The sequence below is a fragment of the Neolamprologus multifasciatus genome, chromosome 3, assembly GCF_963576455.1.
Source record: "Neolamprologus multifasciatus chromosome 3, fNeoMul1.2, whole genome shotgun sequence".
Lineage (NCBI taxonomy): Eukaryota > Metazoa > Chordata > Actinopteri > Cichliformes > Cichlidae > Neolamprologus > Neolamprologus multifasciatus.
This window is the reverse complement of record NC_140441.1, coordinates 396,268-415,945: the sequence shown is the minus strand read 5'-3', so window position 1 is coordinate 415,945 and position 19,678 is coordinate 396,268. Positions and strand designations below refer to the sequence as shown.

The 19,678-nt window shown below is 41.3% G+C and overlaps 1 protein-coding gene and 1 long non-coding RNA gene across 4 annotated transcripts in view; one reads left to right on the top strand and one right to left on the bottom strand.

Annotated features, from left to right (window-relative positions):
* Positions 1-4,034: 4,034 nt before the first annotated feature.
* Positions 4,035-19,678, bottom strand: part of LOC146520913 (uncharacterized) — a 214,401-nt gene continuing 198,757 nt past the window's right edge. The window contains exon 3 of the long non-coding RNA XR_014873210.1: positions 4,035-4,793. This is a non-coding gene — a long non-coding RNA (uncharacterized LOC146520913). The remainder of the gene's footprint in view (positions 4,794-19,678) is intronic.
* The window catches only part of LOC146520919 (uncharacterized), a 38,292-nt gene continuing 29,874 nt past the window's right edge, over positions 11,261-19,678 (top strand). For all 3 annotated transcript variants that reach the window (XM_085154215.1, XM_085154214.1, XM_085154212.1), the window contains exons 1-3: positions 11,261-11,378; positions 14,239-14,651; positions 14,791-16,423. In XM_085154215.1, coding sequence (XP_085010341.1) covers positions 14,261-14,651; positions 14,791-16,423 — 2,024 coding nt within the window. In that variant the 5' untranslated portion in view covers positions 11,261-11,378; positions 14,239-14,260. The remainder of the gene's footprint in view (positions 11,379-14,238; positions 14,652-14,790; positions 16,424-19,678) is intronic.

Here is a 19,678-nt window from a genome sequence, read left to right as displayed (position 1 = left end):
GCACGCTCTGTTTTGCATAACTACTTTTAAATCCCGGTAGCTCTGCAACCACGTGAGCTAGCGCAATAATTTTTTTTTGCATATGAAACCGGAGGAGTTGTACTTCCATCTTATGCCATCAGCTTGTCCTCGGTCACAGTTTCCTTCCACATATAGTTTTGCAAAAACTGCATAAAAAGCACTTGCAGCAACAAAAACATAATATTCCAGAAACACGCTTTGCTGATCTGATCAGCTGTTCGTAACACTTGCTACGTTGGAATAGACGTCAGCGTGAACTTTTGCATGTCCGCCATGACCTGCCCGAAACTGGAAGTGACATCATTTTGCGGAAATGTAGTTTTTTACCATCAGGGCCTCAATGAGCCTATACTGGTGTTTTTAAAAGTTATGTTTGACTTTATGACTTTCTGTGTCGTTTCTGGGATGCTTAGGACTCATATTGCACTGCTGGAAATAGTTTATTTTGATGCATATGCTGCTTTTTTGCAAATTTGCATTATAATATTTATTTTCGTTTTTCCTGCAGTGTATAAAAATTGGTGTATTTCAAAAATAAAACTATGAAGACACTCAAAATAAATTTCCTATGGTGGGAAACTATTTTGTGCAACTTTTTTGTATTTACAGTTTTGAGGGATAAGCCTCTTAAATTTCTCTAACTAGAAATATATGTTAAAAAACAAAAATGATTTTCTATTTGTTTGTAGTTTATTGCACTTTCTTGCAATTTATGTAATTACTATGCACTTAATTCATACATATTATTAAAATCTAGGCTATAATGGTTGTATTGATGTATAGCAACTTGAAATGCTCCCAAAAATGGCTCCACAGCATGTAAACATATAATATAAGCTCTGGCAGACTTGGTTCTATGGTAGGTCTTAAAGGGCTAATGATTTGTTTGATGCTGATTTTATACATTCATTTAGATTTAATCAGTTCAAAAGTGTTTCCATGACATTCATCATTATTTTCTAAATGTTCCACTGACTGCAGCAATAAATAATAAATCAAAAGCTTCACAGTCTGTGGGCCCACTGTGGGTCCTGGGTGATTTCCATGAAAAAACCTTTAAAGTCTCTGATAGAAGTTCTACAAGTGAGTCCTCTTGTTCTCACATGTCTGAGCTCCTCACTGAACTTCAGCTTCAGACCAACAAGTCCAAACCTGCTACACTGACAGACAGGAAGGAGTCAGGGCTCCGCCTCTGATGGGGAAGGAGGCAGATTTTCACAATAAGAGTGCATGTTCCAAGAGGACTTTGATGTATTGTGAGCTGTAAAAGGATGGGATGGACTAATGTTACAACCATTTTAAATTCAAACACTTTCATTTGCCTGAATATCAAACATCATCACTTACACACTGAGTCACAGTCAGCTGACTGCTCCTGTAGATGGAGGACAGACGTTTACTATCAGTGAAGACAGCAAAGTTCATAAAGACACAGATGAGGGAGTTTGGTGTGGAAGAACACCTTTGGGATGAAGCAGAGTAAAGGAAAAATAAACATAATAACAGGCTCATAATGATGATATCATATTTGGAATAAGTGCACATCTAAAGAGCACAAACAGTGAAGCTGTGAACTCTCTCTGCAGTGACTCCATCATCTAAAGACACTGTGGATGTGACACAGAGAGGAAACTCAGCTTTTCTTCCTGCTCTTTCTCTCGCTTCACTTTCCTGTTAAACTTTGGAAGCACAAATCAAAGACAGTCAGAGGAACTCAGCCAGACCAGCTGCTGCTCCATCTACAGGTGGAGACACCACCCACGTGTCTTTAGGAGAACCAGAGTCACAAAGTAACAGTGAAGAGCAGCAGATGAAGCACAGAGGACAGAAAAAGGAAGGAAAGAAGGAAACAAGGTCCATCTGTGTCCTTTCAAACAAGCTTCACGGTTTCATATCTAATGAATATAAAGCTGTGACCTAGAACCAGCTGGAAACACACAGTTCATACAGAAGTGATTTTATCACAATATATATCAGGAAATCAGTCATTCAGTCTTCATGGATCCACATTGATGACATGGCACAGTTCCCATCCTGGTGTCACTGATGTGTCAGGGTTCCTGGTGTTCGCCCAGTGTTTGCACTTGTTTCATGTTCACCTTATTCACCTGTTCACATTTCCTGTTTCCTGTTTGCTTCCTGTGTGTTATTAGTTCAGTTCTGTTCAGCTGTGTGTCCATAATCATCATCATTAGCCAGTGTATTTGAACCCTCAGTTTCTCTCTGCTCAGCGTCATTGTTGATGTTAATGTGCTCGACTCTGTACGTGTGTTCGCTTCAGTCGTTTCAGCTCAGCCAGTCATCCTGTGTTCGTGATAATAAACACCAGCCTTCACCTACCTGTGAGTCCTTTCCTCACCCACACGCCAACAACTGACATGATGGGAACCACCTGCTTTGGGAACTGTTCCCAGTCGGGCTTGCAAAGCGGCAGCTCTGCTTGGAAGTGTTTCCAGAACCTGGAGGCCAACAGCAGCTGATTCTAAGTTGCACAGAGCCTAAGTTATGTTTGTTTTGTTAGAATTACCACATGTCCCCACATCACATGCAGCCAATCATAAAGTTACTCAAAAGAGAGCCTCAAGGATTTTCCATTTGCACCATTTCATTGTTGTGACAGTTAAACTGAGTTATTAGGATAAAATCCTTTTCAAAATAGCCAAATAAACCTGCCATAGAAACAGGCATGTATCTGACTGTGTAAGCTAAGTTATTAGTTACAACTCACCCAGCTTTGTCATTGGCTGTCCTCTTACATGTGACCTTGGCTACATTTTTGCTGAGTCAGAGTTTTCTATCAGATTTCTCCACCCTGAGGTCAGGGGTCAGCTCTGTCTCACACTCAGTACAAACCACAGCATCACTCAGTCTGCAAGTGTCACATTAGTCGACTGCTAGTGACGGTTGTGCCGATGCAGTGGATTTACCACATGTGAACTTCCTGCAGTATTTTGACACAGATGTGCTTTCAGATCCACCTGAGCCTGTCTTGGATCAGCACCAGCACCACGAGCAGCCCTGTAACATCACACCTCAGCCTGTGGGATATTCACCTGTTAGTACTGAGCTGGAGATAAACTGAGCTGTCAGCCACAGATCACTAAACTGTTGTCCTACACACAACTCTGCAAACACATCTTTACATCCTGTCACACATCATTTGCACCTCTGGATGAACTTTAGCAAAGGTCACGTATTAAAAAACAAAAACAGCTGATTGAAAAGCCTGGCTGAGTGAAAACACAGACAGGTTTCAATATGTACACAAGGATCTCCACACAGAGCTACATGCTGAAATACATGCACACAAAAACAGTTTTACTGCAATAACAGCTCCATAAGGTAACTCCCATTCCCAGCAACACACCCACTGTGTTTAAGGTGGACTGGATGAAGAGTCGTCAACAAGAACAGACAAACAGATGAAGGTGAACAAATGCTCAGACATGTGAGATAAAGGCTCTGTACTTGTGCTGGTAGATGTCTGGGCTGATGTGGTTCTGATGTACAGGTCATCCCATAGACAGCCGTGCAGCACCGCGTACCTCATCACTCCAATCCTGTTTTTAATCTACAAGGAAACCAAGAAGGCTCACTGCTCTGTGCAAGCAAATATGTTTTTGAAAGGATTTCCTCAAACTACCAGTGTTTACATCTTGTACAAGCACATCACACATTATCAGGAAATAATGTTTTTTTCTTCTTTGAAAGCTGTGATGCTGCTTGGAGACAATTACAAAAGTAACTGATCAGCAGCAGCAGCTCAGAGCTGGAAGTACAAGTGTGGCAACATGTGGCCAGAGTGGTGACAGAGCTGAACACTAACCTCTGTTATGGTGGATAAATAATGCAGCTGCATTATTAAGGCTCCTCATGGCTGTACAATACATGCATCAGCAGAGGACAAGAATCCCAATGAGGAGTGGAGCCGAACCCGAAAATGAAGAAACACAGATATTGATTGATAAATATTAATGTAACCCGGGTCCCACGTAGCTCTGGTAAAGCTACAGTATATAGTACAACGAGACTGGGCCTGGGTTCGTAGTGCTACTACTAATGATACCTGATACCCTCTAATTGAATTAATAAGGACCACCACAAATGTATCCCTCACGGGTATTTATTTAGACAGCAAAGAAATAAATAAAATAAACAGTTACTTTTATAAAATGAAATGAAACCACTGTAAAAGGGACTACATGGGCTATAAATAAAAGATTATCAAAACAAAATAACTCTTAGGTGCCAACTGTTATTTCAGTTACAACCACGCACACCTTTAAAAGGGATGATTTTCGATCCTTGAAAATACCTTTGGTTACAACTACACACTTACTCAATTTAAACCAAATTTCTAACAGTGGGCCCACACACACACACACTTTAACCTGTCCACACTACACCTGGAGCACGGTGCTTGTTGCAGGCCTGAGTCGAAGTTCGGGTGCGGTGAGGCCTAAAACTGATGGCCGCTTCAAACAAAACACGTGCACTTTAGTTCCAGTTAGTACTCACGAGTCCAATGAGTTTGTTAGTGGGGCAATCAGAAAGGGGCAGTTAGTTCATCAGTAGTGAAGACAGTCAGGGGTGAGGAAACAGCAGGGTCCATCCGGGCAGAAACCTCTCTCCCTCTCCTTTCACAGCGTCCCTCGGCTTCTCCTGCAGATCACAAATAAGTAATATCAGGACGGGTAGTCGACCTCAAAGATACACTTAGATGCAAAATCCACACCACGTTTGCCTTACGACATCTCTCTCTTTGGACTTAGCTCTCTCTGACCGCTCCCACAGATTCACACAAACTTTACTACTCGCCCCACCCCCATAACATGCTCATCAGCACAACAACCAATTACACCCCAGCATATTGCTTCTGCACAGTAAATGAACTCTAAATCATGAAACCCTTTTGTTTATTGGACTCTTAACTGTAAATGAAATAAATTGGTACCCAAGTATATGATTTTTAAACCTTTTATCAACTATTTATATTTTAACCATTTTTTTTATAACCGTAAACTTTTTTTCCTTTATACTGCAAGCCCGAATAATTGCAGACAGGGCTCCATTAAGATAAAGAGATAAATATAGAGATAGAAATATAAAAGTGTCGCGGTGTAGAAAAGTGACAGCAGGCTGCACTGAGCTGTGATTGGTTCTGTTTGTTTCCAGATTTGTGCACCTACAACATCCCAACACCAGCTGATGTCCCCACTCTCAGTGTGAAAGTCCACACAGAGGTGGACCCACAGGTGAATCTGCCAGACTGACTGTGGAAATACATCCCTGTAAGTGTGTGACAGGTTAGAGCAGAGCTCTGTACCAGCGTGGAGTCACTGTGGGTGGATGAAGAGCATGTGTGCACACACTGTTCAAACACAGCTACAGTGGGAAGGAGAAAACTACAAACATGGTGGTCCTGGATGTTCCCCACAGTGTGAGTAATTAGACAGACTCTACCAACACGTCATGTGATCACTGTGGTGATGTCATCTCCTCTCCTCCTGAGCGTCTGTGATGAACACACTATCAGCATCACTGACATGTTTCATCATTTAAAAACACTTCCTGTCACTGTGGTGGTTACAGTGACGTCATGCAGTTTGTGCTTTGACCTCCAGAGGGCGACAAATCAGCACAGACAGAGAGCTCCATTCAAACTTTGCTGCCATCAGTAATAATTCTTCAAATATAATCATCAGTGTTTGAGCAGCTATGATATCAGGGACAATCTAGACATGTGTGACAATACTGAACATGTCACATGACACACCTTAGACATCATGTGATCCACTCTCAGTCTGCACTTTCATTCATGACTTCAACAGGTTGAAATGAGCTTTGAAGAAACATTCAGAGAAATAAATCTTTCATGGATTCATGTGAGCAGCAGATGAACTTTGTACCAACAACATCTTCAATAACAGAGTCTGAATGAAGCTCAGGTGTTGATGCTGCTCACTGATTGGACGCTTGGTTTCAGCTCTGCTCTCAGTCTTTCCTGCACAGGTGAAGGTAGAAAGTGTGACTGGATCTATAGACTGGAAACAGAGAAACATGCTGAACATTTGAAGCTTTGCAGCAGAAATGTTCATGTTACAAATACAGCAGAGCTGATCTGGGATCAGTGTGTTCACACCTGCAGCTACAACAAGGTTTCATGTCTCCACACGTCAGCATGTGAACTTTACTCTGACTCAGTCTGAGCAGTCAGACGCAGATTTTTAAAGTTAACACATCAGCACACACAGAGATCTCTTATCTTCAGTGTGTCACCAGTTAAGCACACAGACGGTAATGTGTTGGTTCATCCTCAGCTCTGAATGAAACTGGGACATTTTTAGAGCTTAATCAACTAAAAAGCAGCTGTCAGGTAGAGAGTCAGTTCCTCTGCACTGAAACAAGTATGTCACTTTGATAAACACTAATAAAATCATACTAACCTTTATAAAACTCGGGAAAAAAAGCTATCACCAAGTGATGAGTCATCAGTGATGGGACTCTGTTCTCCCCTTTAACTGGAAACAGCCACCATGATCAGATAAAATCTGTTTGTCCCAAAGAAGTCAACATTCAGATTTTACTGAAGTGATGTGAAAAAAACAATAAGCAGCTCCAGCTCAGTTTGCTGTTAAGCCATGTTGATCATGATGATGAACAGCATGTCTTTTAAAAGCCCGCCTGTGTCAATAATACATGTATATGAAGTCCAAGCCTTTGTCGTGATGATCACTTTGATTCTTGCTGTCACTTTTATTGTTTATTGTGTTGCTACAAAGGCTTTTCTATTCATGTTGCATGTGATGCTCTTAATCTGTCCATCTGACTCTGAGTCTTCTAGTGTTTGAAGCTTTTAGTCGCTGTTAGTTGGTCATGTGTTGCCCAACTTCAGCTCCATGTATTTCTGTTCAACACACTGAACATTCTATTAAGACTGTTTTCAACCTGAATGAAGACTTGGTTCTTGTTATTTGAGTCTGTTGTTCTGAATTTGGCTCTGCCGACTAATACAAATTAATTTAGCTTAAAATGCATTTAGATAATCTCTTCATGTTGTTGATTGAACATATAGATGAATTTATATCAAAATTAATTAAATAGCTAAAAGGTTACATTCTGTTTGGTTGTAATGAGGTATTTTCAAGTAATTTTAAGTTAAACATTGTGATTTAATGTCAAAAAAATCAAACAGTTCTACCTCAAACTGAAGCTCATGTAAGATACACAGTGCATAATGACTTTACCTTGGTTAGTTTTTTATTATCTGGTTGAAATTATTATTTATTTGCTGCAGAATAGAATAGGACTTTAATAACCTGGCTAATGTTCACACACAGACACACTCAGATATGAGGAAGTGTCAGTTAAACATTCCTCTGCTGACAGCTGATGACTGAGGCGTCACAAACTGATGGAGCTGATAGATCAGAAGGGCACAAGTTACTTACTCCAGTGAGTAACTGTTTAATAGATTACTTTTATTGAGTAACAACCCCAACAGTGGACGTCAAAATGTGAATTTTGACTCAGACTCAATCTGAGCAGTCATATTTTGTAAATGCACAAATGTGTAGCCTGCACACACACACACACACATGGATCATTGGTGCTGATGTTGTGTGAGAGCTGGTGAACCATGGGGAACATGAATAACAACCAGGCCATCAGCAGTTCTACCCCCAGCTCTAAAACCTACATAATACACTATACATATAGTTATATAGGTTATAGTATGTTATATATAAACGTAGCTGAAGCAGTTTAATTTGTAGCTTCACGCTGCACTTCATATGTTTGTTCACCAGATGGCAGCACAGAGGCCTGTGTTGGAAAGCTTTGAGTAATGAAGCGCTTTCAATCCAAGCTTCAGAAAGCTTCATGTAGTCATCAAGGAAGCAACCAGGAAATATCTGCTGTGTGTAAAAACAGCAACACAAGAATCCAGAATGAAGACAAGAAACTCAAAGCTCACACACAAAACAGGTGGAGCTAATTTTGTGACGTGTTTCTGTAAAAACACCACAGAAGTGAATCATCAAAGTTTCCATGTGAGCTGATGATGCTGCTGCAGAGTTTCTGTGAACCTCCTGTGACCCCGCCTCCTCATACAGAGACATCTTATTGGCTTTATTCATTCTGCTCAGCACAGACCTGCTGCTTCCTGGATCCCAACAAGAGCTCCAGTTTGATCCAGTTTCTGCAGTAAATCTAATGACAGACCTCCAGGTGCACCTGCAGAGTCTTCTTGTTGTTTCAACCATGAACTCTGTTAAATGCAGTAATCAAACCATCATAGATCCAGTTTGACAGATGAAGCTGTCCCTCTAAGTGTAATCTAACACAGCTTATTAAACTCACTGCAGTCTGTCCTACCTGGACATCAGGACAGACACCAGCTAGTTTTAGTGATCAGTGATAGAGTGTAGGAGAAGATGGATGATGACATATTTGTTACTGTGTCTAACTGTGAGTCACTGAAGCTCTCAAAGGCTGAGGACAGACCCTGGATTAATCTGAGGACTTTGGTGGTCCTGCTGATGTGTTCAGTCTGTGATTGGACAGAGGGCAGGGGTCCAGGACCTGATGGGATCAAAACCATCAACTGTCTTTATATCTGTCACCACAGCTTCACATTTCTTTTTTTCTCTTAAATGAGCTTCATGGTGTTGTTCTTGGCTGGTTTTGTGTTTGCTCTACACATCCTTCCACAGACACCATCATAGACACCAAAGGTGGTTCAATACGTCCAAACTGCTCTGACTGAATCAAACACTTCCTGTGTCTCTTTGGTGTCAGGCAGAACATCAGTCTAACACCTCATTATTTCACTCTGACCTCTATGTTGGTAGAACGTGTTAGTAGAAACATATTGAGCTGTGTGGATGGACTCAAACGTACTGATAAGCCACGCATTAGAAACAGTTCTCTGTGTTCGTCTGTAGAGCTGAAGAAAGAAGACACAAAGAACAGCAACTGGGTGAAGTCCAGGTGTTTGACTTGTTCAGTGTAGAGCACTGTGACCTGGATGAACCTACGCACCACTATGATGCTCTAGATCATAGACTATGGTTTCATCATGTCAGAGACGGTCTCCCAGTTTAACCTACCAGTGATGGACACAGTGGAAGTGATGTTGGTCCTGCTGATGTTACAGATTGATGTCAGGCTGATCTTTATTGTCACTGATGGACAGATTCATTTGGTTTTTGTGTCGTTCAGACTTCAGTATCACTGCTGCAGGTTGGATGAACTCTTATACTACCAAACAGGTTTGTGTTTCTTTTATTTAACATGATTCATCAGGAAGTTCTGATCAGTTTGTCTTTCCTGTCTCCTTTTAGTCTGAAAGAACTTGGTTTAAAGGTGCTTTTATTTTGGAGTCCCCTCTGACTATGATCATATATTTAACGTTATTGTTTGAGTGGTTTATCTACACGGATCTATATTCATCAGGAGAGGAAACATCCTGTTTTTATGACATCATTGTTCTTACTGATCAAACCAACAGAGTAAAGATGTTTAAAGGGTTTAGTGTGAAGACTGTGATCCAGGTCTGAAGGAGATCCACGTCACCGTCAAACCTGTCACTCACTCAGGACTAAAAGTCTTTATATTCTGACATCACTTCCTGTGCTGTAAGTCCCGCCTCCCTCAGTGTGAGCTGCTCTGAGGTTAATAACACACATATGAGAGTCAGAGTTCAGCATCAGCCCACAGTCATGTGACAGGTGACTCCAGGCTGCCAGCATAGCTGAGACACTGACAGAGGAGCTGTGAGTGTGAATGTGATGAAGCATCACTCAGTGTTTCACATCCATCATGTTAAAAACACTCAGGAAGTGTGACTGTGTGGCTGTGACGTTTACAACAGTCTAACATGTGCTGTCAACCAAACCATTTCATGTTTCTATGGTAACTAAATCATTAGGATTGAGTCTGTTCTTGTTGAGGTGACCTGTTAGTGTTTGGACTCGTGATCACGCCACAAGATCACGTGAGATTTCAAACCACAGGAGAATCACTGTGGTTATAAGAGGCAGACACCCGCACACACACCACATGTCTGCTGTTGTTGTCAGGGAAATGAAGGCAGCATCTTCACACCTTTGTATTGGGACAGCCTTCATTTCATCACTGTGATGCAATTGGCCTCAAAATGTGGCCTTTAAGGCTGCAGACCCTGAAATGGGACACAGCCAGGGTCTGCATCCTTTGGAGGCTCCAATTGAAGGCTGCAGGATGAGTCGGATGTATCTTTCATGGCCCACTATATTTCAGAATTATAGTGTTACATCACATGAGGATAAGGATGTGTTTGTAAACCTTCTGTCCAGTTTGGCCCATTTAGCAGAAGTCAGAGCTTTTCTTGGTGGACAGACTTCCAGAGCAGAGACAGCAGGTTTTTCTGTTTCCTGATTGGGAGTCTGGCAAGATGTGCAGGGCTTGAATTTTGGGCGCATCATGTTGAGAACACACAAACAAAGGCAGCAGACACACAAAAGGCAACTTCTAAGTTCACCAGCTCACTGACAAAAACAAAAAGATGAAGAGCTAAAGAGACAAAACGGCAGACAGCAACAGAGAGACAGACCAATGAAGACGCAGTAAGAACAGATACAAACACACTGACGTGGCTCTTAAACGGGCCTTTGGGAGGTTTTCAAAAAAGCAGATGTAGGAAGCAACAACAGGCTGATTGTTTTCTCAGCAGGTTCTTCATCAAAGTATTGTGAATTCAGAAGCACCTTATACACCAGTGTTTATCTGTGCTGCCACACTGGGAGATATTTGTAGGACTGGCTTAGACTGGTGGAGAGAAATTTAGTTGTGTTGATGCAAGTTTGACTTGTTTTAACTACAACAAGTAGTACAGTATATTAATAACATGTCAAAATAAATCTATACATTAAATCCTTCGTGATGTGAAGACATTCAGGCATGCAGCTGCAAACTGTCGGTGCAGTGTAACGACTGAGTAATGTCAGTGAGCAATGATATTTTGCTGGTACTTGTTTTATGTCTGCTCGATCTTTGTATTGGTGAAACCTTACAGTGTAAAGCTTTTGACTGCACATTTTCACTCTTTATATTTGTGCCCTTGTGTATATCACGCTATTTATTGTTGTTAGACTATTTATAGAATGATCTTTCTATTTCAATCATTTGATGTTTTCCGTTTCTCACTTAAAACATTTTCAAAGTCCACAGAAGTGGTTTGTGTCATCTGTCTGTTACTACAATGGCGCCATCGTGTGGACACCAGCAGGACCTACACAGCTGAGGAGGAACTACAGGAAGTGTTTGTTTTATGAATGAAAGTAGCTTCAGCTCGGAGGCTCTGCTTCGCTGCTCAGGTATGTTTTCACTTTAGTTTTAAAGATGTTTTGAGGTCAGACTCCCGCCGTTACTTCGAGTGTGTGTTTCATAACATCGTCACATTCGGTTATTTTCGCTTTAAACTTGATCGACGCGGTAAACTCTCCGCATGTGTTCAGGATATGATAGGATACTCTGACGTTAAATAGTCGTTCGTGCAGACACGGGAACCATAAACTGAGCTGTAAACGTTTAAAGAGAGACACAAGTGTTACGACTCTAACTTGTATGTACGGTAAACGTTTTTTGTTTATTTTGTAAAATATATAGGTCATATCTACATGGCTGCCTTTATTACGGCGAGGCGTCGGCCATACCGGGCTACTCACGGGAAGGATTATTGTACATTACAGCAGACAGTGTAACACCGAGAAATGTATAATGTTAATAACAATAATCAATTAATACATCCATAAACCATTCTAACAGTACTGGTCTCTGACAGACACAGCTGTTCGAGTTTGTGTTTTTCCCGTCACGGTTACAGGAAGTGACCAAATCAAACGCCAGGGATGTTTTTGACTTCCTAGTTCAAACTTTGTGCAGAAGAGTTTAAGTAGTGAAGTAATACGATTTAAAATCAATAATTAGAAACTACAGACATTACAAAACAATAAAGAAAGTTTATGTTGTTTAATGTTTTTTGTGAAATCCTGGAGATCAACCAGTAATCATTCAGCTGTTAACCCAGAGTGTTTTTAATAATGGAGAAATAAAATAGATTGTCACGCCCGAAACGGGGGAGTGGACACAACTCGAAAGCACTTAAAATAAGATGGCTAAAAACATTTATATTTTGGGTAAGGTTAGAGATTTATTAGACTACAAGGCGATGCATACTTTATACTTTTTCCTGTATCTTAGTTACTGTGTAGAAATTTGGGGGGATACATATGTAAATACCATAAAACCTCCATACTTATTACAGAAGAAAGTGACACAAAGGATTCATATTCCTGTTAAATCCAGAGGACAAACGAATAATTTGTCTATAAAATTGAAACTATTGAAAGATTTAGTGAAATTACAGACAAAATAAGGCTAAAAATAATATATTAGCCCTCAAGTTATAAAGATTATTTTCAATTTGTTTAGGAGGTGAGGACAGAAGGAAATATCATTTTTAGCATCAGTTCGCAGGACTACACAAATGAGTCCAACGGTTATAAGATTGTGGAACTGCTCATTATAATTTTAAGAGCTGTACAAACATGTGCTGTTTTAAAATGTGCTATGTTTAAAATGATAAATCAATATGATGAATTTGAAAGAAATCTGAGTTAACTGGGGGTCATTCTCTCCTCCTTGCTGTTATGCGGTGGGGAATATTGCTGTTTATATTCTTGTTGTGTGGTTTGTGCTACGAACTGTAGACAAATGTTAATGTGTTACTTGGTTGATGGCGCCCACTTGTAATATCATTTGGAGTGCAGATAGGGGACACGGTTTAATAAGAATATTTTCTTCTTCCTGCTCCTGTTCACTCAGGGGTGCAGTGTGATATTAAGGGAAATCACAGTCTGTGTGTGTATGAAAGGAAACTGTTGAACCAAGTGTGAAATAATTAACTCTCAGATCTCAAAGTTTATTACAGGAAGTCAGGTGTGACAAAAGAGAGTAATGAAAACAAGACTTTTAGAGAAAGACAAACTAAAGACGAGAGCCTAAAAACCAGTTCTGAGGGATGTTCTTACTTTACAAGGAGTCACATCACTTTGCATGAAACAAAACGAATCACTAGGATTAATCTACAAGCTATGAGATGCTGACGAAGCACTAGAGGAACCGGTATGAACAGTACTGTGAGAAAAACGCTATAAACTATGAAACAGTACTATGAGTAAACATTTCAGTGAGCCACCATAGTGCCAGGAGTCCCCACATGTGCTAGGGTGAGGACTAACAGTCACAAAGGGAAGGGGGGGGGGGGGGGGGTCATCAAGGAAGAGGAATGAGGAACCAGGCATGGGGTAACATCCAGCAAGAACCTTGAAGCTATTGGCAAGTGCAGTTATGAGCTGGAGACCTCAGAGTCACTGTGACAGGGACGTGTTAACGGCAGGCTAGACGTGCTTTCAGTGAACGTGCAGCAGATTGCAACAGTCTTACTTAACGCGGGTGGCTGGCCTCTCCTTTAGAGATAGGGTGAGAAGTTCGGCCATCCGGGAGGGGCTCAGAGTAGAGCCGCTGCTGCTCCACATTGAAAGGAGCCAGCTGAGGTGGTTCGGGCATCTGACAAGGATGCCTCCTGGGCACCTCCTGGGTGAGGTGTTCCAGGCATGTCCCACCGGGAGGAGTCCCCGGGGCAGACCCAGGACATGCTGGAGAGATTATATCTCCCGGCTGGCCTGGGTCTGTCCTGGGAACGCCTTGGTGTTCCCCCGGATAAGCTGGAGGAGGTGGCTAGGGAGAGGGAGGTCTGGGCCTCTTCGCTTAGGCTGCTGCCCCCGCGACCCGGCCCCGGATAAAGCGGATGTGGATGGGATGGATGGATGCTAAGCAGATAAGCTACTCAGAAACACCACTGTGGTTGAGCAGGAACAGGAAGTGATACTCTACCGCAGAGCGAGCGAACACCAAGTGACAGCGCCACCAAGAGAGTGGTGGCGCTGTCAGTTGCAAAATAATAAAGAAAAAAAAACATTTAAAGAAGACAAGAAAATAAAATCAAAAACCAGAATGCTGAAAAAGACTGAGGATAAATTATAAACACACTTGACACATCAATTTAAAACAAAGCCTAGCAATGCTAGGAACAGGAGCAACATCAAAATTATATATTAGTCTGAATCTTTGAAATGAATTACATTTTGTTTAAATCCACATTTTTTTCAACAGAAAACCAGGAAATAAAGGAAACATGGCTTGTACATCTCAGTCCGCTGTGGAGTACGTCAGGAGGGCCAAGCCCAAACTGGTGGGAACATTAAAGGGGCTCACTGTGATTATAGAGCATCTCTACCAGAAAGAAGTTTTCTCAGAGGAAGAAGTCAGTAAAATAAAGACAGCGGGTGACGACTTTGACAAAACCAGAGAAATTGTGAACCGTGTAATAAAAAAGGGGGAAGCAGCCTGCTATGAGTTTCTCAGGATTATTGACAATACAAGAAAGAGAAGAACAGAAAGGCCGCCATCTTTTCTGGAAATTACAGCATCAGATTCCTCTTCACGAGACAAATTTGACCTGAACTATTGGATCAGCTGCTTTTCCTTCAAGGATGACACCAACATGGATGTAACGTATTTACAAGGTATTTTTAAACAAACTGAAGTCTGTGGCAAGATTTCTTGTGATCACACTCATTTATAAGGCAGTGTTGTTCAGTGACACATGAGTTAAATCCCTAAATAAATGTTTAATTAATTTCTCCTACACCTCTTTTCTTTCAGGCCCTATACCGTGTCACAGATACCAGCAAAAGTTGAAATTTAAAGCTCAGAAGATTTCAGAAAGATCATGGATCCAAAGTAAAGCAGTCCTGTTCAACAAGGAGACATCTTTGCCCTACACTTCACTTGTGTTAGACACACAAGGACAGGCTTCAGCATCCAAAATAAAAAAGTCAAAGTTCAAGAAAAGCAGGAAGGTTCGCACTAAAAAACTCAAGGCCTACATACCCGAGGACAAACATGGAACCTCTCCGAGTGAACTGCTGAAAACATATGAAAGAAAAATACTTCTGGTAGGAAAACCTGGAACTGGGAAAACAGCTGTGGTCCATCAGATGTTGAAACTGTGGTCAGAGAAAGATAACAAGGATCTAGATTACATGTTCTACTTTGATATGAGAGAAGCACCCAACATCACAGAGGGCCATAAACTGGAGGATCTTCTCTTCAGTGTGTTCTGTGAACCAGATGAAGGCAAAGATGAGGTCTTAGTGGACATAAAGAATAATGCTGACAGTGTTACCATCATTTTTGATGGAGTACCAAATGTTCCCTCTACATCAACCCAGTCTGCAGTGCTGGAGCTCATACAGAAGACCCTTCTACCTGAAGCAAAGATCATCATCACCTGCAGACCAGAGGGGGAGTCAGCAGACTTCCTGTGGGATTGGGACTGTCTCAGAGTGGAAGTGAAAGGCTTCAGTGAGCAGGCCATCAGAGAGTACTTATCCAAGAATCTGAGTGAGAACCACCTCAACAAGGTTTTGTGTAACCTGGAGTTATTCTCTCTTTGCCATGTCCCCATGTACGCCCTGATGGTGGTCGCGTGCTTTAGCTTTGAGGGCTCAGATTTCTCTCCACATCCCTGCACAGTTACTGAAATATACCTCAATATCCTCAATTTCTACAATCAGAGAAATGTTTCCAAGACATCTGAAAATGAAAGCACTAAATGGGATGCAATACTGTCTTTATCTCAGGCAGCTTTTTGTGCAACAGAAGGGAAAAATATGAGCCTAACATCACTGCCCAAACTAGACAGCTGTGCTAATTTGGCCATTTTGAGCAGGATTGTAATTCAAATCAGCCCAACTGTAAGGAAACCCTTGTGTGCCTTTCTCCACTACACGGTTCAGGAGTTTTTTGCAGCTCTGTGGGTCTTAAAGGATCCAGAGAAGACCAGGTGTGTTCTACAGCAGTGTCTGGTTCAGGGCAGCAAACACATGAAACATTTGGTCCCTTTCCTGTGTGGACTGTTGAGTGAGAAGAACATTGATTTGTTAGAAAGTCTCCTTCCTTCTCAGCAGCTCAGAGACACGTCTGACTGGTTCTTCAAAGACTTGGTGACCAACTTTGTAGGTTGTAGTGACAGTGAAGACTGTGAAATGGACTTAATGTTCTTATGTCAATGCCTCTATGAGTCTCAGTCACCTGATGCCTGCCTCTGCCTCCTGGATAAACTGGACTACTTTATTGATGTGAGTGGAGAGACTCTTGATCCTCAGCAGTGTTGTGTTCTGGCCTATGTAGTCAGCCAGAGTAAGGAGAGGAAAATAGAGCTGAACCTGGAGGATACAACAGTATCAAAACAGGGAATGAGGCCTTTGCTGGGATGTCTCAGCAAACTTCAAAGGTAAGTGAGAACATTTAGAACTGAAGTTAAAGGGTTTTGTACCTCTGTTTCAGCTTTGTTTCATCACATTTCCAGTGAGTTGTAGACAGTAGAAAGTTTGTACGTAGTCTTTAGGTATTTGGTAACAGTATTGTTTAGTCTTGATACATACATAATAATCCAGGTGAGAAGATCCCAGAAAGCTGACTAACTTCACCTCGACTTTTGTCATTTGAATGAGAGATTTTATTACTTAAGCCCCACGCCCCCGGTACTGGGGGCAAAAAGGAGGAGATTACGTTTAATCGGTAATAACGCGGGTTGAGAAATATAAGTCCAGACATGTGTGGTATCCACAGAAACCTCTGAATCTCAGCTAAAATGTCATATAAACCATTTCTACAACCACCAAACACACCGAAAACAAGCCGCGATTAAACGAGCAGTTTCGTAAATGCGCAGAAGTCCGCTAAACAAACAAAACCGAACCAGAAATTCTTCAGACTTCATGTAACCAGCTAAAGATGGGCTGGTTAGCTTCCAGGGCTATCACTGACTCCACACACCAAGTTTCACCACGATCAGACCAAAATTCACTGAATGAGCCGCAAAAGAAGACCACAAAAACACACAGCAGCGCAAATGCGCTAAGACAGAAATTGGTTTCCCGTCCTGATTTCCTCCGTTATTTTCGCCGGTAGCCGGTAACCACGTGATTACCGGTAGTTACCATGCCTACCTAGCCGCATCAGAGCTGTTTTCCGTCAACAACCTCCATTTTAGACCTACCTACAGACACGTGACTGGACAGACGCCACATGCAATAAAGTTGGACACACGTGGGTTTTGGCATTACAATGTCTGATTGGTTGAAGTGACGTGAACGTGGCATCATTACTTTGAATCTATTGGCTAAAACAATTAAAAAGAGGTGTCAATCACGCAAATTGACCAAAAGAAACCAAAGTTACAGCCCCTCGGAGCTTAAAGGGCCAGAGGCCAATCAAAACGCTGCAGAAAAGGGCCATTACCATGTAAATGTGTGGTTAATTCTTCCAAAATATATTTTAAAAAAAAAGCATGTTTAGGCCTGTTAATAAAATTTATCAATTTCTGCTATATAATACCTAAAAAAATAAACTGCCATGGTGTCCAATTGTGTACCAAAATTGGACATTTTTGTACAACATCTGGATATTCATGTATTGACAGGGCTGTAGTTTTTCACTGTTTCACTTTAGAAACATAAATCTTTGCACAGATGATGCTTATGCTTGATTTCTGGAACCAAATGTGAGCTGAGGCATATTTTTCAAAGGGTTATATGCTAAAAATTAAAAAAAATAATTAGGCGAGGATAAAATCTACTTACTTTTTCTGTGTTCCAGTCTCAGTAATTTTGACATAGTAATATCTGCTTCAATATTTACACCTCTGATGAAATTTCCCAAGTGTTAGCTTTATTTTGATACCAAGATTGTAAGGACAGAGTTTGTAATTGCAGGGAAATAATCAATTAAATTTGGGCATTACATTTTCGAGCAGGAAGCTCAGAAACCCCCTTGGGGCTTAAGAGGTTAAGACATTTTCAGTCTCAGCTGAAGCACATTTAACTTATAAACTAACACCACTGCATAACACTGACCCATGGTCTCATAATTGTTGTGAAGTTAATTTCATGATCAGAGGTCAAGAGCAATGCTAAAGACAGCCCAAAGTAAGGTTAGAGTAACAGACTTATCTCCCAGATTAATGTTGTGTTACTCCTGAGTTATCAGGCAGACACATATAGCTTTTATCCTCCAATGACAAACATACTGTCTTTGTTACATTGTGTTCAGTCAAAACCCACAAAGTCAAAATGTCTCACCCTCTAGCTCATATATAAACATAAATATAAGTATGTCCTCTACAAAAATATGTTTAGATAAATTTTCATGTTGTTAGTCTGCTTATTCAATACAGTTTTCTCATTAAAGTACAAAGAATTATAAATATTAGCTCATCACCTGAACACAACAAACAAGGTGACAGTGAGTAAAACCTGTCACGGTGTGCGGTGGGCAGACCGTGTGTGAGAGGGTGTTTGGAGGACCCAGGTGCGGACACAGACGAAGGAGGTAAAACATTTACTGAACTCAAAGTGAGCCTTTATTAGGGCCGGTAAACAGTGAAGCAAAAATAACCAAACATAAACTCTGGCAATGACCTAAACAAAGAGCCTAAACTGGGAAACTACTAAAGACTAAGAAAAGCTAAGACTCTGACTTGAACTGTAACTAAGAACTATGACCACGACATGAAAAAAGCAAAGGACAGACTTCTGGACTGGTACATGAAAGGCTATGAAAACATGACAGGGGAGATTACTATGAACATGACCAGAACAGAGACTGAAAAACTATGACTCATGACGTGTAGCTAGAATGACAGGAATGGTAACAGACGACGCGACACAGACTGAATGAAACACAGAAACTAAATACACATACGGGATGATCAATTCAATTCAATTCAATTCAATTTTATTTATATAGCGCCAAATCACAACAAAAGTCGCCTCAAGGCGCTTCATAGATACAGAGAAAAACCCAACAGTCATATGACCCTCTATGAGCAAGCACTTTGGCGACAGTGGGAAAGAAAAACTCCATTTTAACAGGAAGAAACCTCCAGCAGAACCAGGCTCAGGGAGGGGCGGGGCCATCTGCTGTGATTGGTTGGTGTGAGAGAAGGAAGACAGGATAAAAGACATGCTGTGGAAGAGAGACAGAGATTAATAACAGATATGATTCAATACAGAGAGGTCTGTTAATACATAGTGAGTGAGAAAGGTGACTGGAAAGGAAAAACTCAATGCATCATGGGAATCCCCCGGCAGCCTACATCTATTGCAGCACAAATAAGGGAGGATTCAGGGTCACCTGGTCCAGCCCTAACTATATGCTTTAGCAAAAAGGAAAGTTTGAAGCCTAATCTTAAAAGTAGAGATAGTGTCTGTCTCCTGAATCCAAACTGGAAGCTGGTTCCACAGAAGAGGGGCCTGAAAACTGAAGGCTCTGCCTCCCATTCTACTTTTAAATACTCTAGGAACAACAAGTAGGCCTGCAGAGTGAGAGCGAAGTGCTCTAATAGGGTGATATGGTACTACAAGGTCATTAAGATAAGATGGGGCCTGATTATTTAAGACCTTGTATGTGAGGAGCAGGATTTTGAATTCTGAATTTAACAGGAAGCCAAAACAGGAGAAATATGGTCTCTCTTTCTAGTCCCTGT